This window comes from Alexandromys fortis, unplaced genomic scaffold (assembly GCF_014885135.2).
Source record: "Alexandromys fortis isolate MF-2015 unplaced genomic scaffold, M_Fortis_MF-2015_v1.1 scaffold_128, whole genome shotgun sequence".
Lineage (NCBI taxonomy): Eukaryota > Metazoa > Chordata > Mammalia > Rodentia > Cricetidae > Alexandromys > Alexandromys fortis.
This window is the reverse complement of record NW_026068012.1, coordinates 1,087,889-1,114,917: the sequence shown is the minus strand read 5'-3', so window position 1 is coordinate 1,114,917 and position 27,029 is coordinate 1,087,889. Positions and strand designations below refer to the sequence as shown.

Sequence of the window (27,029 nt, the reverse complement as noted above, 5' to 3'; positions counted from 1 at the left end):
ACTGTCCTACCTAATTCTACTGGTAACTCACAAGTCCTAAAATGATACTTACCCTCTGCCCCAACTGACAGGAACTGCCAAAATCAACAATTTTGATTGCACTCCGTTTGGGGTTACACAGGAGGATGTTCTCAGGCTTTAGGTCACAGTGAATGATACTAAGTTCTGGAGTCGCAAGGAAAAGCAGTGCTGTGCACATCTGTTGTGCAAACTTTCGTGTTAGGTTCAAAGAGACCCCTCGGAAATTGGTGTTCCTCAACAAATCATAGAGATTATAGGACAGCATTTCAAAAACTAAACAAAGATGGTTTCGAAACATAAAGTGGCGTTTCAAATGCACTGAAAGAGAAAAGAAATTTCACATAAGTTATGCATAATGGTGAGGTAAGAGTTAACATCTATTTGTGTTCTCCAACACTTTGCCATCCAGTGCAGAGTGGAAGGCAAGGTAGTCTGGAGATCAGGCCCCAGCACTAAGAACTTGTTCTTCTGATTATTAAGAGTTTCTACCACTATTCTAAGTTAGAGAAGCAAGTTCTACTGGTTTGTGACAGTGTCCGTTTCATCTGACAGCTCTCTCCACTGGCTTTGGTCAATGGATAAATGTGTGTTTAATAGCCATTTTCACGAGTAACTGGCAAGCAGTTTTCTGGAAACTGGCTAAGAACAGCAGTCTGCTTTTTGTGTTTTAGGTAAATAAACAGAAGCAGGTGTCTGGAAATTGTGCCGAGTAAGATCTTGGGAATTCAAGATTGATGGATTGATTATGTTCAGTAAGCTGAGAAAAGTCTTGTGTAAGACTCAGGACTTTAGGCAGCTATGAAGCACAGATCGACCACAGAAAGAAATAGCCAGCAGCCTATGACTGGGGACAGTCCAGACAACGGCAGCGAGTGCTGCCGGCCTCTACAGGGTCCCTAGTAAAAACCTGTGCTTCAAGGAGGCAGCCTCAGCACAAGCAGTCCCAGGTCAGAAAGCATCTGTAAGTCAGCTGCTGCCATCTTAGCCAACAATGGTTAAGATAACTCTTTAGTATCCCAAAAATAGCTGTCTCTACAGATATTGCCAGAAAAATATGACAGGAGTCAAACACCCATTGTGGGAGAAAACACACGATGGATACTAAGCCTTCTTGGCACAGTCCTGGACTGACTGCCTTGAGAAGTAGACATCTATAACTATTTTAGGTCACTCATGATGTAAGTAATCTAGAGGAGGGATAACCCACACAAGACGTACTCTATGTGGTACAAATAGGCGTCTACAGCACTCCTTGACACTGTGAAGTAATAAAAACAGTCCTTACAAAGTTTCCTGTCTGTTCTTAGTCACTTCACAAGTTCTGTTTAAAACTAAAAGCAGCTCCTTGACACCTCACAGACATGGCCCTCTGGGGATTTTAATCTCCTGATTAAGCAGTAGTCACAAAAGGAATGCAAAAGATGTCTTAAGTCAAAATTCCAATGTGAGTGTGAAAGTCTGTTCAAGAAGCTGTGCAACCAGAATGTTCTGCCAATAAAAGATCTACCCACTTCTAGTTAACCACTCAGTCACTGGGAATCTATGAGACATTAGCAGGAAAACCCAAACACAGATATGTCTGTGTGCTGATCTTTCTGATGGGATTCTGAAAGAATGGAGAATACTAAGATTTTCTCCAATATATTAAATGAAAATACTTTTTAACAGACCGTTGTTACTAAATATTCCAGAAAAAAATATTCTATGAAGAGGAGTAAAAGGGAAGGATAGGGAAAGATTCATGGATTTCAATTTAATAAGAAAGAACAAAACTTTGATGCTTTGTGGCACACGGTGACCATAAAAAAGAAGAATGCTCTGCGAGCCTCAAACACAGGAAATAATTTCAAATACTTTCAATAATGAATGCTTATCCTGGCTTGAACATTGTGTAGACAAATATACATTAAAATACACACAGTAGAGAAAAGGGTGTACAACTACTTGTGCCAATTAAAGTAAGTTATACTATATGGCAAGTGTAGTTTTAAAATTCAAACACGAGGTCATCAGGATAAATTATATCCATTAACTGTCTTTGAATTCAATGGTACCATCAAAAAGAAACCTTAAGCCTTTAATTGAAGGTACAGGTCAAGCAACACCGTGGCGTGTAAACACCCCTGTTGCTGCTGTCATCCGGAACAGAATCCTCAGTTCTGTTCTGAGTCACTAAGAGTTTTCCATACTCTTAAACAGGGACCTCAACACCCAAAACACATGGCACAAGAATCAAAAAGAGGACTAAGCGTGTCCTGAGAGCTCTGTAATTCAGGCATCCCTTGATGTCCTCTGGACAGAACCAGGCTACTGGTCACTAAACAGACCTCATGTGAACAGCATTTCAGTAGTGTGAAGAGAAAAGGTTCTAAGACACAGCTGGTAACATCAATGACTGCCCAACAATTTCCAGAGAAGAAACTAAGGTGAGTGGCACGGCCCTTTCTCTGTAACAGGGTAAGGGACCTCTCAGACGGGATGGTCTGAACCATCTGAAGTTCACAATATGGTAACTGTGGTAGGACTAAGCCACAATGTGCTCCCACGTCTTGTCTGAGTGATGCCCGTCTGAAACCCAGCTCTGTCTGTGACACTGTGTCTTCAGTGAAGTGCTGCTAATGTGAATGCTGCTGCGTCTCCTGTGCGCACGTCTGCAGTCAAACACCAGGGTGTCCAGTAACTTACACAGCAGCTAAACGCTAAAATGGACAAGAATCTGAGGTAAACTGGGCCCTTCAACATTTGCCGTAGAAACAATGTGTGGTGTAGGTATATTGTTTTACTTGGAAATAGTCCTAACAGTACAGTGAGGCTAAACTTCTGGGGGAATGAAGTCATTAGTCTAGGTAACAACAGTCTCTTATAAAGGGAGGTGCTGGGATTATTTTATGCGATCCAATAGTTCAGAACAGCAGTGGGATGGGCAACTGCATGGGACACCATTCCAACTGTGATTTCAGCTCACAGCTCCAACATTGTTACCATCGCTGAGAAAGAAATAACCCTCGTCATGGAGAACTGCTTTGGCGCCTCTGCACTCTGTCTCCAATTCTTTTGACTCTCTTCATCCTTTCCTTTCTTATCTGAGCCCACAGCTAACTGCTGCTCACACACAACCCTTTCCTTGAGACTGTCTAGAAGCATACCCCGCCATAGGTTACAGGTCCAGGGGCACTCCCATCCACCGATTCTCTGTCAGAGTGGAAGAAACGCTCATTTCTATTTATGTGGATGTATGAAAGTCTGTGGTCACACGTGTGGCTAAAGAAGAGATCAATCTCCCAGAGCTGTGAACTTGGTGGCATGTTTTTCTTGCGAGTGAACAAAATGACAGTGCTTTATCAGCACTGATATTTTTAAAACAATATGAAAGTGGTAGGCTGTAGAAATGGCTCAGTGAGTAGGGGTGGGTACGCTCCAGGAGACCCCAGAGACCAAGCACCCACATCAGACAGCTTCAAAACTAACTCTAGCTCAAAGGGATCAGATGCCTCTGGCTTCTGCAGACACCTGCATACATGCACATATGTACACACATACATCTTTTCAAAGGATGAAAGCTGTAATTAGAATGTCTTTGGCTTTCCTGCTTCTGTTTCCCTCAGGAAGATGGTGTGACAATGAAACACACTGGCGTCGGGTATGGAAGCAGCCTTTACCTATGTAGTATTTCATCTCAGTGTCGTGTTTGTTCATGAGCTCAAGCAGCCGCACTTCGATCTGGGCTTGATTCAGAAACGCTTTCTTGTTCTTTATGATCTTAATGGCAACCCATTCTTGTTCCACTCGATCATAGGCTTTTACAACCTACAAAAAAGAAAAGTAATCCTCAGTGTCATTAGTAACAATGTTACAGTTTACATGTGTTTCGCCATACTGTGTATCTACTTAACTCTTCTTTAATTGTACATTCCTCTGATGTTTCTAATTCTAAGTAACAGTTGCTTCTACTCGCAAGTGAAATCCTCCTTCAGAACTGAGTCTCCTCTTATATCCCCTGACAGTATCTAGACAGTGACAGACCAGACAACTGCAACAAAACTGGAGCTGCTTTCCTCCTTCAGAAACAGCCTGATTCCTGATGAATTCTGACTTTAATCTTTACTCTTTCTTACAACAAATGTGTACATGTACTGTATATAAGTATGTGCATATATATGTGAGTATGTATGTATGTATGTATATATATATATATAAATTTTTTTAAATAAGACAACTCACTCAACACTACTGTGTTTTTGTTGTTGCTGTTTGCTGTTGTTGAGATAGGGTCTCACTGTAAAACCCTGGCTAGCCTAGAGCTCCCTATGTAGACTAAGCTGGTGTCAAACTCACAGATCTCCCTGTCTCTATCTCTCCAGTTCTGGATTTAAGGCATGTACCACCACTTCCAGTTCAACTATTCTTTTATGTAGAAAAACATCGATATAATCCTAAGAATACATAAAATGTTCTAATACTTCTCAGAAACCAATTTTCTAGTTCTAAATTAGTTTCTCATATTAGAAGAATTCGTTTAAGACACCAATAAAGTATGATGACGAGAATGTCATAATGAGAAGATGTCCTGGACCTGATTAATGCATCACACATTTGTAATATGACATACAGTCTGAGAGGCAATGGCTTTGGATATATTTGACCATATTCAAAAGGTCTGGAGTTGGAAGAATCTCAAAAGATGCCAGAGAGAAGACTGACCATCACTGGGTCAGGAAGCCTTGACTCAGGAGGACTTTTGTGACAGATCTGCTTCAAGTCATACAAGAAGCAGAGATACCAGTGTCCACATAGCTGGAGGCCACAGCATGTGTGTGCATTATTCTATTCGATCTATGGCTGCTAAGGTGGACAATATACTTCTGTCCTTAGCACAATTTGACACATGAATATTACTTCACTAGTTAAAAGAATATATTCTGCTTTCTCTCAAGGCTCAGAGAAGTAACATCAGTATGTACTTCTTTTTAAGACATGGTCTTATATACCCCAAGCTGGCTGCAAACTCACTGTGTCACAGAACATCAACTTAAACTCCTGATACTTCTGCCCTACCCCCCATGTTCTAGGATTGTAGACATGTGCCACCACACCCAGTTCTACAATTTGCTTGCTTGTTTTTAATCAACAAAGCAAAAACAAATTTCACAAAAAGCCATTTTGATCCCCATTTTATTGTACTCAGTAAAAAGTAGGTTTGAATTGCATGGAATTATCTAGCAAGATGAATGGCATGAACAATAAATCACATCTCTAACCAAAAGAGCTCAGTGACTCAGTGAGGCGGGAGAAGAGCCGGGTGGGAGTAGCCAGAGAGATAAGTTCAATAAGAGGCTGTGACCCCAAAACTTAGGACGCTCAAACAGGAAACAACTTGCTACCTATGCAGACTGTTTCCAAAGACAGAAACAGTGAGGAGGGAGTGAGCAATCCTGGGTGAGTACAATGTGACAGGACAGGAGAATCCTAGGTGCAGAGAAGGGCAACAATAACCAAGGCCAGGTCCAGTTACTCGTTACCCCAAATAGAGTCCTTAGCGCACTAACTGCTGGGGTATGGGAAGAAAAAGGAATTCTGAAGCCCATATGCCTGCATCCAAGGTTGGTGTGGTTAGACCAGCCAGCATATGCATTAAGCCCCAGCCCAGGGAGAGGAGAGTGCGTGCTATGCTGCCGCAGGACTCTGAGCAGACAGAGGCGCAAACTCTACAAGGAAGACCTGCTAGACTGAGCGAAGGGACAGAAGAGGTTGACTCTGACTATCAACAGTTTAAATTTATCACTTTAGCCACCAGCTAAAAGTAAACAGCAGCCAAAGAAACATTTATAAAAATAAAAGGGATTTTTAGGGCTGGAGAATTATGATCATCTAAATATTTAAATACATACTTTTCACATCAATTTTATTACTAGCAAAAGTGTGTTACTACGAATATACTGTCATGATTCAATAAAAATTTTAACTAATGAAATTAAGCTTTCTCTATTAAATTACCTGTCCAAATGAACCTTTGCCTATCAAGGAATCAATTTCATAGCGATCCATCCACTTTTCTCCGTTCTTTACGATATAATCATAGTTATCATCATCGTAACCATCGTTGTAAACCTTGCGCTCCTTCTTATGACTGGAATCGTCTCCCTGACCTTGTTGGTGTCTTCGTTTCTTTTTTGCATAGTAAACCTGAAATAAATACACACAGGGTTAACTGTGACTTAGGTCACTGTTGAGGATATGTTTGAAAAGTATGTTCCCAAAAAATCAGTATAAAATTGATAAACAACTTTTTTTAATAAAAAATGCAAAACAAAGATTTTCTGCAGTTGAAAGCGAGAGAGATGTCCACAGTGAAATCCAATGTTGTACTGCAGAGATACCGTTTATAAATAAGAATTATTAAGAGATTGGTCTAATATATCCCATTAACAGATAATCAAAATCCCTCAAGTACGCTTTTGTTAATGTATGGCATAATTTATATACAGTAAGATCACACAGATTTTAGAAATACAATGAACTCCAAACGAAAGAAGTAAGTTTTTTCCCTCTGACTTTCAATGTCTTTCATGTCTTCTTCTCCAGTTAGTACCAATTTGATATTTAATCTTACAGCAAAAGATTTTTAAAATGAAAGTTTTAAATATCAATGAATTGATGTTTTACTAAAGCCATCCAATTTCAATGTCCAGAATAATCTACTGACCGATGAAAGCCACACGTTCATTCTGTCCACCACCTCCCTGCCAATCCCTTAAGCCTTTGTGGTCAATCACGAACTGAATTATTTTCTTGAACCTGAGTTTCTTACACTTTAGTTCTTAAAGCTACTGGGATGACAACAATAATATCCCAAGAAATTGGTACCTTGATGCACTGTGACAGGACATCTGATAAACGAGCTTCAACAAAGATGCTATTAACAACAGTTTAACCGGGGATTGCTAACAATTCATCACGTTAACAAACTGACATTGATACACTGTGAGAAATAATGTCTCAGATATTTCCGGATAATCACAAGGTATAATAGACAAAATGTGTACAGAACCCACCTCAGGAATGTCCACTGAGGCTTTCTAATTTTCTCTTGAAACTCTGCGAAGCACTAATGCACTGAACTGTTGTCACATTTCTACAGACCTAAGAACCCCTCCTTGGCAAAGTGGCTGCAGAGACAGCAGAAGATAAGCCTTCAGTGGGAAAGGCTCCAGTGGGGAAGCATGGCCTCTTCCTCACGGCTCTAAAATTCTCTTAACAATCAGTTCTAAAACTAGAGTTGAGGCCAGAAGCAAATGGCAATCAAGGAGAAAAGGTCCAAACACCAGAAAATAATTTTTAGTGGCAACAAGCCAGGTTACAAAAAAAAAAAAAAAATTCAATGTGCTTTTAAAAAAAATCCTGTTTTTCAATGAAAGTTTTTGAATATCTTACCATGGAAAGACAGAGATAAAAGAACACACATAGCTCTGTAATCCCAGCACTCAGCAGGTTGGGGCAGGAGGACTGTTTCGAGTTCAAGACCAGCCTAGGTTACAGAGTGAGATCCTGCCTCATAAAGAAGCAAACAAACAAGCAAACAAATAAATTTGGGGGGAATGCAAAAGACATGACAAAAATATAATTAGTTCAAATAAAGCAGGTCCTTTTAATGTTCAATACATCTCACATAAAGTCCTGGCATCAGGACCAAAGCAGAAACAAATACAAATAACAAAAATATATACATATATGTATATATATGAAAATTTAAGCAAAAGTCTACTCCATGCTTTTTCTAGTTGTTTGTTCCCCTCTCTTCCTCTGAGAAAAAGCTATAGAAATAATTCAGCATATGAAATATACTTTGGAAAGAGGAAGTCATCAACAGTGTTCTCATCTGTAGTTCTTGTTAATAAATTTTATATAATTGTAATTATGCTATATATAAATCATTAACTTATTAAAATTCATAATACTCATATTACAATTATTAGAAATAAAACGTATTTAGATGCCTAAAGAGGAAACAAAATACTTGTCCCCTGTTCTAGTGAAAATATAAATGACACAGTAAATCAATACTCTTACCTCATTAATATGCTTATATGTTTTGATCAAGTCGACAGAAAGTTTTCTCAGAGGAGCAGTTGCTGGATCACGAAAGGTTTGGGGCATCCGCCTCTGTAACATGACAATGTCAGGCATCACCTTAAATAGACAGAGAGACTAGCAGTTTAACTACACTGCAGCTGTTAACACCCTCTACCATAATCTAGTCACTGTAACCTAGGAGAGGCTCTTCTACCATAACCTGTCAAGCCTCTCTCAAAAACAACAAAAACACTATTAAACTATTAGACTATACACTCTCAAAGTTATTTCTTTTAGTTGGATTCTAAGGAAAACAACTTCTGAAGCAAATATATAAAATTAGAAGATACCACGCCAGACATCTATGATTGGATTCCATTCCCCTGAACAGTGAACTCCAGGTAGGTGCAGTCATGATCCTGGAGACATGCGATCCTGCCCACACACCTACTCTCTTTTTAAAAAAAAAAAAAAAAAATTATTTATTATGTATACACTATTCTGTCTGTGTGTATGTCTGCAGGCCAGAAGAGGGCACCAGACTTCATTACAGATGATTGTGAGCCACCATGTGGTTGCCCGGAATTGAATTCAGAACCTTTGGAAGAACAAGCAATGCTCTTAACCACTGAGCCATCTCTCCAGCCCCTCCCCCTCCACGCCTTCTCTACTCTACATTAGTCCTAGGACCATTTCTGTTTCTGAATTATTTCTAAAGTCTGACTGGTTTACAACAGGCAGATAAAGACACACCTAGCTACTGAACTAGCCTACAGCTTCTAAACCAGCAGATTCCAATATTCCAGTGTTGGCTGCTGAAGAAGTACGGCTCTAACACCCCTGGATTCTACCCCTCTGATAAGTATCTGCAAGACCGAAAACCGGACAAGCACACCAATGTCATAGAGTCCTTCCGCAAGCACCATGCTGCCGCCAGGTGCCATGCCTCAGTGAAGGAGTTCCTAAAGGGGCTCCCAGCAGTCAACAGACTCAAACACAATAACACTGGGCACCTACAGTGATGACCACTAGACTATTCTTACGTCACTGCTCAGCTCTTAGAGACCAGAAGATAACGAATAAGACTTTCTCAAAAGTCAGCAGCTTGGAAGGCAAAGCCTAAAGAATATATAACAACCTCTGGAGTCTGGAGTCCTGGTTAGCTGTGGACAGAACTGGAAACAAGTACCGCCCCATTACAGAGTCTGTGCATTACCTTCCTGCAAAGGCTTTCCCCTGCCTGCAGAACCGTGGAGGCCAAGAGATAGCACCACCTCTAGCTGGCCTGGAACTCACCAATTATATATACTGGCTGGGATCCCCAGCCCCAGGGATCCCTGTGTCTCAGCCTCCCCAGCACTGGAACTACATGCACATAGCACCATTTTCTATGAAAAAGCCAGGAATGAGGTGAGGGCCCTAGCTTACAAGGTAGGTACATTACTGACACCATTTCCTAGGCCCCGCATACTCAAATTCCTAAAACTTTGCTATCCAAATGGCAAATTCACTGAATTGAGTGACTGATCATCTCTTTTGGTTCCAATAAGGTAACCTAGCAGGAGTTACTCTAACTATTCATCTGAAGTATCTTTATGATTAACAAGACTTAAAATAATTTTCCAAATGCTTTATTCCTTAAAATATAAACAGGCAAAACTCAAAGAATGCCATTCCTTGCGGACTTATACTGACAGACATACTAGTATGTCAATTCTTTCGTGTGAGTTAATGCTATAAGCATTTAAAGTAATGAAAAAGTTTTAATTAACAGTCCTTCCTTCCCTTTTTAATGTAAGTTTCATGAAAGTACCTTGTGTTTAAGAGGCCCTTTCCTGTACTAATGCAACGCAACCTCGATTGATAAAAATCACTGAAACACCCCACTACTGCTGTATGTAAAAGTTAGTATTATAGCAAAACCAATTCAACACTCAAACAGTAAAATGACACTATCAGCACCTATTTACTGAATATTATTTTAAGCATGCATATTTTATGTATCTTCTAAGAAAAGGTACTATTCCTGTCACCATTTATTATACAGGAGAACACCAAGTATGCCCCAACAAGCTGGCCAGGGTCCTAGAGCAAGCACAGCTAAACAAGGGCAACACCAACAGCCTGACAAGTGAAAGAAAGAGCACAAGTCCTCAGCCCTACACAGAGCACTGCAGGCAACTAAGGATGCTGGCAGCAGGAGGGACAGTCCTCCCCAGGGAAGAGCACACCAACTGCTTATCCAATACCAAACGGCCAGCCCTGAAAACATACATGCAAGTAGCAGTATACAGACTGAGCAGGTTATATTTAGAAATCAACATTTCACTTGAAAAATATTTTTAGGGGCTGGAGAGATGGCTCAGTGGTTAAGAGCATTGCCTGCTCTTCCAAAGGTCCTGAGTTCAGTTCCCAGCAACCACATGGCGGCTCACAACCATCTGTAATGAGGTCTGGTGCCCTCTTCTAGCCTGCAGACATACACACAGATAGAATATTGTATACATAATAAATAAATAAATATTTTAAAAAATATTTCTATCACATTCATTTTCGATTTAGTCCCATTTTCATCCATAAGAAAACAGAACACTATTTTCTGCCTGTGCGCTGTTCTCAGAGTGATCAATGAAGGAATAGTACTTAAACCCACCTCCAGGGCACTAGAGTTCAAAAATGCCAATAGATGCTTTGAGAGTTAGACGAGCCCAGAGATCAGGGTTCCAGTGAGAGTCATACTCGTTCTGCATTCACGTTTATTTGCTTCTCGTTTTTAAACTATTTTTCAAGTAGAAACTTTTATATTTATACCCAACATATGATGAGAAAAACCAATGACCAGGAATAGGATCTAAGTCAGCTCCTCTCAATCCAAGTGCTTGGGCAGTGAGTCTCACTTAGAAGACACTGATAAGCAACGAAAATCACATTATGAAATTTAAACAAGACAACAGTTGGAAAATACATAAGAAGGTCTAGAAAAAGGTCCTGGTTTTACATTCAAGAACCTCTCAGATATGAGGCGTCCCTGTGCTTCTAACTCAAGACCTCCAAGCAGATCTAGAGCCCACTCCATGAGCCCATCACACATTTCCCTTGGCAAGTGACATCATATCAGTCCTAAGGAGACACCTTCTTCTAAAGACTGACTCATAGATTCGGAAACTTGTGGACTTGGAAGAAATACTTGACTATCACTTAACATCTTTTATCTGTGTGCAGCCCTAGCTGTCTTAGAACTCACTATGTAGACAAGGCCAAACTCAAACGCAAAGATCTGCTTGCCTCTGCCTCCCATGTGCTGGGATCAGAAGTGTGCCCACCACACCTGCCTCTATTTAGTAGTCTTTTTATATCATGGACCTTTAAAAATGTTTTATGTCTTCAATCAGAAATACTAAGCAAATTATCTTATGTGATTTAAAGACATTAGTTGAATACAAAAATAGATACTCTGGCTATCTAAATTATCAACAAGATATTTATTTTATCTTGTTTATAAACAAGATATTTATGTTTATTTTAAAGAATTTTCCCTGGCTCCCTATGAACAGCAGCTGTTCTACATCCCAGAGTGTGTATCTAAAGGAAGCAAGTGGAGCTGGACTCAGACGTCCCCCCGACTCACACACACAGAGAAGTCTGAACACACCGCGTCTTCAGTGCACACTGCAGGTGGACCCATGTGTTCTGGACTTACTCCACTCTTGCTGCTTCCCTCTGGTACATGATCAAGAGCTTTCGAAACTTAAACATTCTAATGAACCGCTTCAATTCTCAAGCACAGGCCTAACTTCTGAATCAACTGAATGAAACAGATTCTAAGCCCCACCACTATGCTGTTTCACACACTCTACGCTTTGCTAATAGGCTACTGGCAACAGACACCTATAACGTAGACACTCAACCAAAGCCAACTACTCACGAAGTCCAAATATTACTCAGTTAAAGAAAGCACTTTTCAACTAATCCGGTATAAAAAACACTTGTCATTCCTTACTTGCTATACTAAGAAATCTGAATAAAGCAAAGGCCAACTAAAATCCTAAATCCATTAACAGCAATCGAGTTCCTTACTACCACAGTGAGAAAATAAACTACCTCACAACCAGCCTGTGAGAAGATTCCCCCCAAACAGTAATTAACGTAGGGCACAGGTAATTCAAACATTTAAGATATACCTACATATATGCATACAGTATGTTTGGAGATTTCAGCATTCTTTTATAGCCTCAATTTGAGAAACTGCTGGGACTGTAGTCTGAATATTTGAACAGTACGCCTAATATTCCCACATCCTTTGAGTGTTAAGGATTTTTGCCTATAACTTTATAAATGTATATAAAAGCTGTTTATAACATAAAATCATAGCATAAATTTGTTATGATTCTCAAGTTTCCTATGCCTTTTTTAAATTAACCATTATCTTTCCATAAATATAAATTTTATTTTTTTAAAGTTTTAAGTCTCTTCCTTAGAAATAATTTCCCTTCTTTTCCAGAATGAGAAGCTGTAGCTGTGTTTCTGAGTATCTTTCAATAAAGTGAAAACACATGCTAGGGTGGGAGAACCCACGAACGTAAACACGCTGCTACACATCATGCTTTGTCTACCAAGGCTTCCATTTAGCAGGGAAAACTGAAGGCATTTTGCCATTTTACTGATTGAGCATTTTCAAAGGTATAAGCTAAAATTTCAACATCATTTCTGACAATTAATGAAACTACCTGGTTAGTTAGAGGTTGCTGAATCTGGTCAGAATATGATAAGGCAGGAACCTGCTGGTCACTGAAGTTTGGCTGGCGACGGTCACTGTACTGATGTGAGTGGGGCATCTGTCCAGCCATCTGAAGGCCAGCAGCATGGAATGAAAAGGACGGTGCAAGCCGAACAGATGAAGGTTTGCATGCTGAAGTCTCTCCTCCTGGAACAGACAAGGGAATGGTTAAAAGGAGGTCCTATCCTAATGTGTGTGGCATCTGATGTAGCTCAGACACGTCAACTAGTACTTTAGGACATCCAATATTAGTAAAAACCTTTATAACAACCAACAGGCGTAGTCATTGAACGTTAATAGCTATATGTTAAATATGGTATAAAACACAGATTAAAATTAATATAAATTTCTTTTGAGAAAATCTCTTTTAAACTTTTTATAACAAACAGTAACAACTTAAGAATATTACATTTATTTGTTTACTTTTAAAAACTGTTGTGAGTTTGTGTGCAGGTGTCCACACATGGAGGACAGAGGGCAGCCTGCAGTGGACCACCCTAGTCTTAGGGGTCAGACTCAGGTCATCAGATTTGGCCACAAGTGCCTTTATCCCCTGAGATACCTCACTGGTCCAAAAGTAACAACTTCCAAAACTTATTTTCACAAAGGAAATTCTTAATACTTAAGAACCCTACAAGGATTCTTGAGAAGAGTCTTGACAATTAACTAGTTCCCCGGAACAAATCTGAAGGCCAAGTGCTAACAATGAGCATCCCGGCTGGGTGACCAAGAGCTGAGCAAACAGCTACTCAACACCTAACTGAATTAATCTGCAGATGAATTAAACCTAGACTTTCCCAACACTGTTCTGACAAAACAGACCTGGCAAGCTGGAGGAGGGAGGAAAGTCAGAGATCACCGTGATTATAATAATATCCACAGCAGAAAAGGAGGTGAACACTGTACTCCGTAGAATCACTGATGGCCAGGCTTTAAAAAGAAAAAAAAAAAAAAAAAAAAAAAAAACAGTTTCCTATCTCCAGCCAAGTTTGTGACTAGAAAAGGCAGATTTAAAGCCCTGATCAATCAGTCCTGCGTCTCCTCTTCCCTGAGTGCCCAGTGCTCACCAGACCACACTACCCAGGGAAGGACAAAACAGAAGCAGAAACTAAGCCAGGCTACAAGTGTGAAGGCTCAGCTTTACCACACACCTCTAAGAGCTTTGCGTGTAGTTTTGAGGTAACAGTGACTACCTGAAAACAGTGCCCTGAAGGGTAAGTGCTCAGAGCAACTCCAGGAACTTGCAAATGGCCAAATAAGATCAGCCATTAGCGCACTGTCAAGCACTCTAACTTTACTGTGACGGCCCATGCGGACCATAACACCTCTAACTGAACGCTGACGAAGTCTGCAAACTCAAATAAGCTCCAGTCCCAGAACTCAGGTCTGCTTCTCCTTTCGACCACACAAAAGTGCTGCCCTGAACAAACTCTGGAGTCGCAGGAGAGGGGTCCCCCTCACAATTCACCTCATTAGCAGCCCCAGTCTGTGGGCTCCTGTCCCACAGAACACTCCTACCAGCACATCTATCTCCCATGTGATCACAAACCAGTTCCTACTGGCTGCGTCTCTTTTTTTTTTTTTTTTTTTGGCTGCGTCTCTTTACTCAGCCTGTGCGCACCTCTGCACTGTCAGCGATGGATGGCTACAGGGCCCTCTCTAAGACCAGGGCTCAGACTGCCCTCCCATCACCTGTCTCTGGTACTGTTCTTAGAGTAGCCTGTGCATGGTGCATGGTGCATGGTGCATGGTGCAGCTTTAGTGACAACACAGTGCAAACAAGTCAAGTGACAGCAAACCATGTTAGGTGTGGAAACAGAACATTTTATAAACTTTCCATTTTTCAGTCAATTTAATTCAATGGAGAAACTACTCAGTTAGGGAAAAACATCTGAACAAGACAGCAGCCATGTCTTTTAACAGCAAAAATTCAGAATTCTATTGGTCAAATGGTATGGAGAAGGGCTTTAATCTACATGCTAAAAGGAACATGTAGCAACAGAATATAAGTAAACTAGAGGTCCTTAATAAAGAGAAATTGATAATGGCAATATGATCAAGGTTGTAATGACAAATTACATGACCATTCAAGACCTTAGTTTTGCCAATTCCTAGACCCATTTAAGGTTAAGTCTAAATGAGAAGCCACTGTTCTTGCTATCAATGCTATGGTGTTACTATGCTGCTAGCCTCACACCCCACAGACAATCCTTCCCAGAGGACTGTACTTTCCAACCATCTCTGACGCTGGTCAAATGGTAGTTATGATTTGGATATGCACTAGGACAGAGCCTGAATTACTGCCAGTCGATGTCAACACTATCTTAAACAGACCTACAAGACAATGAGCTGCTTTTGTCATTTTTAAAGAGCTGTGCTAGTCCGGCCCTCAGGAGGCAGAGCTCAAGATCAGCCTGGTTCACACAGCAAGTTTTCCATTCAGCCAGTGATTAAAATATCTATAAATAAATGAACGGATAAATAAGTAAATAGGTAGAAAGTTGTTCTCTAGCCAATAGCAGTAGCAGATGATGCAAAAAATAAGTCGCGTCTGACCATACAGACACCAGAGGCTCCCAATATACTTGCCTGCCAGTTACTTCTGCTTTGGTTTTTTTGTTGTTTTGTTGTGTTGGTTGGTTGGCTGGTTGGTTTTCAAAGACAGCATTTCTCTGTGTGGCCCTGGCTGACCTTGAACTCAGATCTGCCTGAGTGCTGAGATTAGAGGCATGCCACAGACACCTGGCTGCTTTGGTTCTTAAAGATGCAAGTGAGTGGGAGGTGGTGTCTGTGTGCACTGGGTGTTTTCCTGTGCAGAAGTGTTGCAGTGTTGCATATCAGGTGATCGAGTACCTGATACTCATTGTACAATCTGCCACGGGCCATCAATGAGTGCAGATTTACAATGAACAGAGTCTTTCTCTTCTGGGATTGTCAAGTTTTGTGGTGGTTTGTACATGGGGATACTTGACAGGTGTACTTGAGATGCTCAATCTACTTCATATGCAATTCTTTGCATAAATGTCAGAAGTCAGGTCGCTCATTTCCTCCCATGAGGTATCCACTCACTTCTTTCCTACAGACTCCAAGCAGACAAGCCAAAGCAGACATTTCTCTCAGTCTGACCCTGAATGACACAAACTACCACGTATGTGTTCTTCCCAGTCTCTACGTTCCATTTACACTCAAATGTTAACTTAAAAGTAGACATGGCTCATCTTTTAGCAGAGATGATGTAATCATGAAGAACTAGATTGAAGCATACAAAATTGTTGGTATTTAGCTTCCTTTGGGATCTAAAGTAATAATTTTGTATGGTTCACCCAATACCTACCATATTACAAATGATCCTTATGCCATTAAACTAACAAACAACTACAATATTTCAGCCTAAAAGTAAACAACAATATACACTGGCATATCAAATGATATAGTTACCTAATAAACTTGCACCATTTAATTCTCCAATCATTATCTGAACTGTGCAAACTGGTTTTTACCACAGAAGCATGTTTTAACTTTCAAAAACCCATTAAAATTATGTTGCCAAATTAACAGCTTGAAAACTAAGCGTTTCTCAGTGTGTTTTAGGGAGAGCAACAGTGGCTGGGGAGCGTGTCCCTAGGGAGACAATACTGGCAGGGCAGACAGGTCCATCGCAGACTGCTGGAGCTGGTATGTGATACACTCAGCACTGCAGACCCAAGAAAAGACCAAACTAAAAAGCCTGAGAAAGACCTGAGGAAATGTAACAAGGAACACTCAACCCTTGCCTCTGCTACAACTAGTCTCAAGGTCACCGGTCTAGAGAACACCACATTCAACCCCCTGGATAGGTATCACTACTACTACTGTGCAGATACAAGACTAGTGACTGCATTGCTCTGTTTTAGATTAAAGAGGAACAGCCAACCTAAGAACAATACTAAGGAACAAATAAATGAAAATAGTTCAAGTTCATCGAAATTAGAGAACTCAACTATAGAAACTCTGAAGCTAAGGTCTGACACAGAATCCCTTAAGAAACACCAGGAGAAATCAGCTTTGCATGGGAATAAACCTACTAGATTCCCTAGCAGTAAGAAACAAGGTGTTAAAGAGAAACAAGTGTTAGAGGAACAGCCAGCTGTGTTTTAAACGGCTACAAACAGTGGGGTTGGAGAAAAAGGGCTGCACACCCATGAGTGGCTCTGCTGACTATGCCCCTGGGCACAGCCTGCACTCACAGGGAACTCTCACAGGGACTGAATCTGATCATAGGACAGGAGAGTGAAAGGAGTGACTCTGGACTGAAGCTCAGGGTCAGGCCACAGCCTTCAGACATAGGAGTCTCCACTCGCCCTTCACAGCCCAAGAGTGCAGTGTCTCACTCTGTGGCTGCTGGAGTTAGATAAATCTATGTTAAGATTAAACCACACATCAACTGTGGCTTTGCTGAATCTGATGATATGGGCTATTTAATAAAAGTGACCTTACATTAAGGGCATATGAACCAATATATGTTGCTACATGATTCATAACCACACACATATCCATACACACATGCAAACATCTTCACCTATTAGACATAATATTCAGTTATGCATAAAAGCAATGAAATTACTTGTATGATATTAAGTAAGAGCCTGTGTTTATTAGTATGCAACAGTAATGAAATCGGTATATCAAGCTGTTAGTAACAATGGGATAGGGTAAAAGCCTATCCCTCAGACTTCCATATCTGACCACTTTAAAGTCCCTGCTACCAGACTGCCTCATTCATGGTAAATGACTACAGAACTGGCCAAGACATGAAATAACTGGTTTTCAGCCATGTTGCTCCACGTCTGTGGTCACGGAGGGAAAGGAAGGCAGACTCGAGTAGACTCGGCAGTGCTGCCACACCGTGTGGGAAGAGATGGGGGTGAGTGTCACTGACTCTCACTTATAGCTAAGATACACAGAAGAGCCTGTTAGTTAGGCAATGAAATCTATCAGAACGCTGTGAGCTAAATAATCATCAAGGCCTACACAGACCAGCATGGCACTGTATTCCAACCAACCCCAGTGACTAAACCAAGATAAACAACCAGAGATCCAACAGAGGCCAGAAGACCAAACACGTTAGGTTCAAGGTTCGCCTAGTTCTATTCTAAAACAAAGGCTTGACCTTCTTAACACAGACAGAAAAACAAATCTCAACAGATGAAGGCACATTAAATACTCAAGAAAGACACCAAGATCTAGATGCTCTACAACACGGCACATACGCTGTGGCATCAATCCAATCCACCAAGCCAGAAAACGCAGGATACTGCAAGAAGTGTGGACATTCATTAACAAGAAATAATAAAACTCAAACACAAAAGCTGCTACTCTAAGTAAACAGCGAATCTTACTAGAGAAGTGCAACCTATAAAAGGAACCACATGAAAATTCTAGAAACAAAGATCAGTGAATATTAAACAAACAGACAGAGACTCGTCAAATTCAGAAGTAGAGTAATGGGAAAGCAAGGCCAAAGCATTTAAACATCCAATCAGATCACTGAAAACCCACAAGTAGTCAGAGGATTTTACACAGGCAAACAACTGACCTATGAAAACCACGCCCCATCTAAAGAAAGAGACCTCCAGCCTAGAAATCTATCTCTAGTGAAAATACCCTCATAAAAATGTCAGCAAAGTAATTTTTCAGTCAATGAAAGAATTTGTCAATATTAGATCTGCACTCAAAATAAAAAAAATTCAGAGAGGTTCATGGGAGGAAAATGACTACAGACAGAAACTAAAATCCACACAAAAAAATTAAGCACACCAGAAAAAAAAAGTAAAAATACTTCTAAAAGACAACTGTGGCAACAAAAATAACATATTGTGAGCTCCCTGCACCTATAAAATCACATGGATGGCAGTTCCAGCACAAGGATGAGCAGGGCAAGGGGAAGAGCCCCCAGGGCAGCTGAGCAGTATGTATGGAAAGCCCCAGAACAACTGACACGGACAGCTGGGCCACAGAGGGACAGACAGAACCACAGCTGGGCCACAGAAGGACAGACAGAACCCCAGAGAATAGTCTTCACAGTAGGAGGCCAGCATACAAATGTCTACATTTAACTTACTGCATACTTCACATGGGCTTATTTCAGGGGCACTATACTACCCTAAAAGTTCAACTACAGAAAAATGTATTTAACCTCAGAGCAAAAGGACCTTTACCTCCAATCAGAGGTAAACTAGCTCCTTATTGCTGAAATAGGAAGCCCAAGAACTTAATTCATAATAGAACATGGAGTATGAAAAATATTAAAATAACTCCTGAAGAGATAGCTGCTAAGTGCTGTAATTATTATCGCTTCTCGGCCTTTTGGCTAAGATCAAGTGTAGTGCTGTAATTATTGCACTGTTATAACTCACATATAAAATTTGTATTCTAATGCCCTAAAATTTTTTAACATTCTTTTTTTTTTATTATTTCTTATGTATACAACATTCTGCCTCCATGTATGCCCGCACACCAGAAGAGGGCGCCAGATCTCAGTACAGATGGTTGTGAGCCACCATGTGGTTGCTGGGAATTGAACTCAGGACCTCTGAAAGAGCAGCCAGTGCTCTCAACCACTGATCCATCTCTCCAGCCCCCCTAAAATTTTCTTTAAATAGCAAAAATATAAGGGAGGTAATACCACCTGGCATTTATAGATGTTAACAGCATTACATACTCCAAGTGGAGAAGACAAATTTTTCTGATGGTACCTATACTTATAAAACATTAAGAAATAAAGTCACCAAGTTGCTCTGAGCCCATTAGAAACGAGGAGTGGAGAAACTTGAGAATCAAAGACAGGTAAATAAAAGTATGTCTGTTGTGTCTAAAGATAAAGTCTGAGGTGAGAAGAAGCTCTAAAGAGGGGGGCTTTGTGCCTGGCAGTGGTAGCACACACCTTTAATCACAGCAGTGGCAGAGGCAGGCAGACCTCATAGTTTGATGCCAACCAGATCTATAGAGTGAGTTGGGGGGAGGGGGGATCAGGATTATGGAGAAAAACCTGCCCAAAAGAAAAAGAGAGGAGGAGGAGGAGGAGGAGGAGGAGGAGGAGGAGGAGGAGGAGGAGGAGGAGGAGGAGGAGGAGGAGGAGGCGGCGGCGGCGGCGGAGGCGGCGGCGGCGGCCCACCAAACAGAATGACCAGAGGTCTGTGACTGGTCTGGGGGCTGCTGCTCTGCCCTGCACAGGTGCCGCTCTAATGCACTGACTGTTCTGATGTGCTGCTGTGTGCTGTGTGCCAGCCTCTCCTGGCCTTCCTGAATGTGGGGCTCCAGGGATGAGGACAGCCATGGAAGCTCCTAAGTATTTGCCACCTAATAGATAGTAAATAAAAAACCAGTATGGTAGAATCTGCCACTAAGAGATTTAGCAATGCCAGTACAAAACTGAAGACCCTCTATATGTTAACAACAAGTAAGGCTGACAGTTATTAAATTAATTACAACAAAACTTTTGAAAAACTTAATACTAATGCTTTACTAGAAACACCCCCCCCCCAAAAAAACACACTGCAATTGAAAACTGGATACTTATACAATCACATTTTAAGTATGAAGCAAATGTAGTGAGAAAACAGTTAAATTTCATAGGAGTGGTTTATGATCCTCAATGGCTTAACTAAGCACTCAGTCTAAGGCACCCAAGAAATTAGGGATACTATTTTTCACATGCCGTCTATTTCCTAACTGAGAAGAGCTTACCCACCTTTTGGTGGCAAATAGCATGATCATTTCTGGGGAAAGCTTAACGTTAGTTATGTAGCTGAGAGCCCTAAAGGAATAATCCAGGGCTTCTCTGAACAGACCACAGCTGCTGAAACAGTCGGTTCCCAGCAGAGTTCCAGCACAGAGCACAATGCTGCACCAATGGAGGTTTGACCAAAACCATACCCCTAAAAATGCCCAACATCTATAAACACTTTTAAGGATGAACAGTGTTTGCAGGATTCCAGATTTCCAGAAAACAATGGCGGCTGGTCCAGTAGCATCCAAGTTAATAGTATAAAAAATGAGGCAATAACAGGGGTCCTGATGAAACTGCTCATAAGCTAACCAATGTTTAAAAGCCCAACTTCTCACAAATATGTACGGAATTGTACAAAAATTCCTTTTTCTTCAAACTGACACACTATACTGGCTATAATTAAATAACCCTAGAAAATGATCTTATAAAGGACTGCCCATCAGAGCAGATGGTAAGACAGCCCCTGGCATTTCAATGGGATGGCCCAGTCTTGATTTCTGAACTGCTCTTCATACATCATTTTTTATTGTTTTTATTGATTTATGTATTTTTCTCTGTTCCCTTCTTTCCTCTCCCCTCCCCTCCTGCCCTCCCCCAAAGTCCCCATGCTCCAATTTACTCAGGAGATCTTGTCTTTTTCTACTTCCCATGTAGATTAGAACCATGTATGTCTCTCTTAGGATCCTCTTTGTTGTCTAGGTTCTCTGGGATTGTTATTTGTAGGCTAGTGTTTCTTTGCTTTATGTCTAAAAGTCCCTTATGAGTGAGTACATGTGATATTTGTCTTTCTGGGTCTGGGTTACCTCACTCAACATAATGTTTTCTAGCTCCATCTATTTGCCCACAAATTTCAAGATGTCATTATTTTTTTTCTGTTGTGTAGTATTCCATTGTGTAAATGTGCCCCATTTTCCTTAACCATTCTTCTTTAGTCGAGGTACATTTAGGTTGTTTCCAGGTTCTGGCTATGACAAACAAAGCTGCTGTGAACATAGTCCTTCATACTTCTACCTGTGCAGTCACCTGAGATAGGATTAAAAACAATTGGTGGCACATCAAGTGCTTAAACATCAGCCAGAGTGACAGAAGTATGTCAAGTGCATTTTACAAAAACAGCCCTTCCCATTTCAGTCTGGTGATGGGATCTTCATTCTCTTCTAGATCAGAGTCACGTGTGGAGCAGCTAAGGGTGAACCCACAACAATCCAGACAGCTTAACTGTAGCACTCCAGCTGCTCACAAAACCATCCCGGGCCTGCTCTTCGTAGCTCAGATGCCTTTTAAACTGGAAAGTTTAGCATGTACGTAAAAGAGGCAAACAAGAACCTCAGTCCCACAAGTCCGTCACTCTACAGAAATCAGTGTGAGAAGGCTCAGACACTGGAGCAAGATGACAAGTCAGACTCTCCCGGGGACAACATAACAACTCATTACCACACTCAATGGAAATTGAGCACTCCCTTATAACATGCCACAGATAGGAACTAGCACTATCTAATATGCAGAGGAGACAAAGGATAATCCATGAACATTAAAAGAAACATTTTAATGCCAAGATTCCAAGTTAATTCATTTTATCAAAATTTCAAATAATAGCAAAATGCTACTTTTATCTAAAAATGTTAATTTTAAACAATGATGTGCATGTATGTATGTACACAAACATATACCATAACACATGCAAACATACATGCATATAAACTTCCTCTCCCCCACGCCCCGAGTTTCTCTTCAGATCTGACACCCATAACTTCACAAGGGTTTACAACACATTAACGGGGTCTGACAACATATCCTAGAGATGGTCAAGTGCAGAGACAAAGCCATCTAAAAAGGCAAAGGTTGACTGGTTAGCTGGCTTTTCCTTAGCAGAAAAGAATTTAAAACAGAAAAGGACAACTAGAACTAAATACAGTAGAGCCCCTCAACAACCACAGTTAAAGCAGACTTTCAACTGCACCCCAACAATCTGCATAAGAACATCTAGAAGACATGACTAAGCTTTGGGCAGAGTCTTTGCTTCAAGCCTTCCTCTGCCTTCTAAAGCAAGCTCAGCAAAAGAAAAAAGAAAAAAAAACTTTAAAAAAGAAAGAAAAGAGCCAGGCAGCAGTGGCACATGCCTTTAATCCCAGCACTTGGGAGGCAGAGACAGGTGAATCTCTGTGAGTTCGAGGCCAGTCTTGATATAGAGAGCGAGTTCCAGGACAGCTAGGGATACAGAGAAACCCTGTTTCATTAAAATAAAAAAGAAAAAGAAAAGAAAGAAAACTTTTCCCTTTCCTATCTCAAGGATAAAAAACAGGGGGCCATACACATACTCTTCTTTTTTAGTTCTAATTAAACAGCTGTTAAATAAACAAGATATTTTTAAGACAGTTAAGTACTTATGGCTTAACATTTAAAATTATCCAATAAGGGAATCATTTGGCTTAATGATTTCAATTAAAACACTGTGTATTACAGAATTTCCATCACAACCCATTCAAAAAACAAGGTATTTACCTGAACAAAGATACTTAAAAGTTAATCATGAGTGGTATGTGCCTTTAATCCAGCACTTGGGAGGCAGAAACAAGTGGATCTCTTCTCAGCTTGAGGTCATCTGGTCTACATAGAGTCTGAGGTTTACTCTATGATCTACATAGAGTCTGAGGTCTACTCTATGGTCTACATAGAGTCTAAGACCAAACAGAAATACACTGTGAGACGCTGTTTCAATAAACAAATAAAAAACCAAATTAACTACATAATAACGGTTTCAATATTTAAGAATAAAAAAGTTCCTCATTAAGAAGTCTATTTCTATAGTAAATTTCACTCCTTCATTATATTATGCAAAAGCAGTTAACATTTCAGTTCTACAGCTAACCAAGGTAATCTAGAAAACACTGCTGTCCAAAGCTGCATCCTACGTAAATACATAGGGCAGCACTCTAATTGAAATGATACCGTTAAAGTCACTAAAGCCGTCTCCCTCTCTTTGCCATCAGGACTCAAAAAATCACAGGAAAAGGAGGTGCTAGCAAGTAAAATGTGTAAGAAAAGCCTCACGCTTAGTGACCTAAAGTAAGAAGTACATTTTCACAAGTGTTCTTGATAACATGGGTTTCTATGTCACAGGTCTGTGCATAGCAGTCAACAATTAGAGCAAAGAATAAAAAGTAAAGCCAGGCAGGGGTAGCGCATGCCTTTAATCCCAGAACTTGGGAGGCAGACGTACCAGGGAGGGAGAGGTAGGCGGATCTCTGAGGTTAGAGCCAGCCTGGACTACAGAGTGAGTTCCAGGACAGCCAGGACTACACTGTGAAACCCAGTTTGGGGATGGATGGGATAATAAAAAAAAAAAAAAAAAAAAAAAAGAATGAAAAGCATTTAGCAAACTCTGCCTTTGGGTCAAACTGTGGCAGTGAGGCACAGAGCCAGAGGAGGAACTCTGTGTGAGGCTCCACTGCAGTCAGTGCTCTGCAAAGTAGCAGGCCCTGGGTGGCACCGCCTATGAAGTAGCATCCTCAGAAGGCACAGCAGGCCTATTTCCAGAGCCCTAACTACTCTCTACCATGCCTGAAAGACAATGTGGGAATCCTAGAGACTCCTCCAGAAGGAAAACTGCTGGATCTGCAGAGGAATGAAGATACCAGGAACCAGCAGAGAAAGTGTCACCGTGCAGAGAGAGCATCTGCTTCAGGCACAACCTATGTAGGCAGCTGTGGTCACAGGGGAGACAGGAGATTAAATAACGCGAATTTCAGGCAAGAGCAAATTCACAAGTTTCCAAAAACACATGCTTAAAGCAAAGGAGAAAAAAGGCCCTAGTTAACAGTCGCCATGAATCTCATGATCAGCTCCGAAAAGCCCTGTGAAGAACACAGAACTAGGAGCACTTCACAAGCTGCCCCAGGCGGCACCTGCAGCTGCCTCTCTTTTAAGCAATAGCTTAAATATGACCAGAGAACACAGACCAGATCAGGGCTGGAAGCACAAGTTGGCTGCAGGCATAGCTCAGTGGTAGAGCTGGACTTAACATACTCAGGAACCTGGGGTTCAGTCCACAATATGAGGCATGCTGGGAGTGCAATGGGGGAGGGGGAGCGTAAGTGGTAGGCTAAGCAGTGTAGGATTGGGTGAAGCAGGCTAGAGGGAAGGTGTGAGAGAAGACGCACAGAGGTCTCGAGTTAGCATGCTACTTACTGCTTAGTTACTGGGTGACTTTGGAGAAGTCAATTAGATCTTTACCTCCCTTTTCCATCTGAAGAATGGGCTAGTAAAGATCATTGAGACATCACTGTTTATTTAAAATGATGCATAGCCCACCAAAATAACAGAAATGATGTGCAAAAGGAAGGAGTAAGATAACAGAATTAGGGATTTAGTTCAACAGCCTAAGCATGAGACTGGAAATGCTTTTGTGAGGTCAGGGACAGGAAAGAAAAGCATGTGTGAACAGACACATGTGAACAGATGGGGTCCACTTGGAAACCACTCGGATACCCATCTAAACACACAAGACACTGTGTTTGGAGTCCAGGTGACCTAGACAACAGTGGTGACTGTTAGAGATGAGAAGAGATAACTGTTTCCCCAAATGTATCCTGACTTGGAGTTCAACGTCCACTTCCTGGTGTACCCCAGCAGCTTTTACACCGTCCAGTACAAGGCACTCAAAACGGTTAGAAACAGAGTTCAGTACCAAAACAAGGGGGATAGGAAGAGGGCTCAGCAGACGGAAGGAGCACCGCTCATGCAGAGGATCTGAACTCAGTTACCAGCTACATAGAGTGTTTAACATTAGGATAGTGATGTTTTCTAGTAACCGTAGGGTCCCCTTGAGTTTTGTTTTCAGTAACACCTGAAAATATAATTCCTAATCTTCACAAAGATTTGTGAAGTCTTTGTATCACTTTTCTACAATTTTATTCTATTAAATGATTTCCATAAGCTTCTAAAACTGCTATAAAAAAAAAAAGGGGGGGGCGTTGTGGGCCTATGTTATCCTTGAAGAGGACTTCTTAGAGAGATTAATAAAAAATTATACCAAAAATATGAGAGACCACACAAGATATTTAATCACTGATGTCACTAAGAAATTTTAGAAAAATAACCTCACTTTCTATTCAGATACATATAAAATCTCAACTATAATAAATTCTAAAAATCCAATTCAGCAAATTAATATTCAATATATAAAATACTTCTTTCCAATTGAATAAAAACTAAAATAAAAATACTAGCACACTACAACAGCACTTTTATTTATTTATTTGTTTGTTTGTTTTGTCTTTTTTTTTTTCAAGACAGGGTTTTTCTATAGCTTTGGAGCCTGTCCTAGAACTAACTCTTGTAGACCAGGCTGGTCTCTAACTTACAGAGATCGGCCTGCCTCTGCCTCCCGAGTGCTGGGATTAAAAACGTGCACCGCCACCACCCGGCCAATAGCACTCATTCTACTTCCCATGTAACAGAATGTTTTTCTCTGAACTCATTTGGAAAACACTATAAGTCTTTGGGGTGGAGGTGCTGGAGATTTGAACCCAGGTTTTTGCACTGCTCTAATCTCTAAGAAGTCTGCCCCTTACCCAATTTTAAGACTTTTAAAATGATCCTCAACTACCTGTATGTTAATATGTATCTAAAATGTTATCAGGGAACAGTTATAAAACTGTGGATGCCCACAGACTGGGCTGTGGGTTCTCTTACAATGTAACCCAAGAATGTCCTCTTTAAAGGGGATAAGTGACTACAACCCTGCTACTGACACCTCAGCACATCCTCCAGCATCAGAGCTGCCTCCTGTGAGCTCCTGCCTCTCACTACTAAAGTACAGCAACCTGTTCAACTGCTGCACAGCAGAAGCAAAGCTCCCTGACTGCACATGTAATCTTTAGAGCAGATTCTTACATACAGGTCATTCACTACCCCTGAGCCAAGCTGTCACTCAACACTGTCCAATGCATTAGCTCACAATCTGTGTGGCTACTCAGAATCAAGGAATGTTATAAATGCAAACTACCTCATTCACTTGTTAAATTTGATTAAACATTGAAATAATGTATTTTAGATACATTAGATAAAATTTTGATTATTAAAATGAACTTAATTTTTTAATTTAAAAAAATGTGATTGCTTGGCTATCTTTTTTTTATTTATTTATTAAAGATTTCTGTCTCGGGGGCTGGAGAAATGGCTCAGTGGTTAAGAGCATTGCCTGCTCTTCCAAAGGTCCTGAGTTCAATTCCCAGCAACCACGTGGTGGCTCACAACCATCTGTAAAGAGGTCTGGTGCCCTCTTCCAGCCTGCAGGCATACACACAGACAGAATATTGCATACATAATAAATAAATAAAATATTTTTAAAAAAAAGATTTGTCTCTTCCCCACCGCCACCTCCCCTTTCCC

At 40.8% G+C, this 27,029-nt stretch overlaps 1 protein-coding gene and 1 pseudogene across 3 annotated transcripts in view; one reads left to right on the top strand and one right to left on the bottom strand.

Moving 5' to 3' along the window:
* The window catches only part of Dyrk1a (dual specificity tyrosine phosphorylation regulated kinase 1A), a 116,005-nt gene that overhangs the window by 21,583 nt on the left and 67,393 nt on the right, over positions 1-27,029 (bottom strand). For 2 of the 3 annotated variants that reach the window (XM_050162140.1, XM_050162139.1), the window contains exons 3-7: positions 12,819-13,015; positions 8,089-8,208; positions 6,016-6,204; positions 3,681-3,828; positions 53-339 (exon numbers count right to left, since the gene is read on the bottom strand). In XM_050162140.1, coding sequence (XP_050018097.1) covers positions 53-339; positions 3,681-3,828; positions 6,016-6,204; positions 8,089-8,208; positions 12,819-13,015 — 941 coding nt within the window. The remainder of the gene's footprint in view (positions 1-52; positions 340-3,680; positions 3,829-6,015; positions 6,205-8,088; positions 8,209-12,818; positions 13,016-27,029) is intronic. The other variant, XM_050162141.1, reaches the window with a different exon arrangement.
* On the top strand, positions 19,198-19,298 carry LOC126513670 (uncharacterized; annotated as a pseudogene).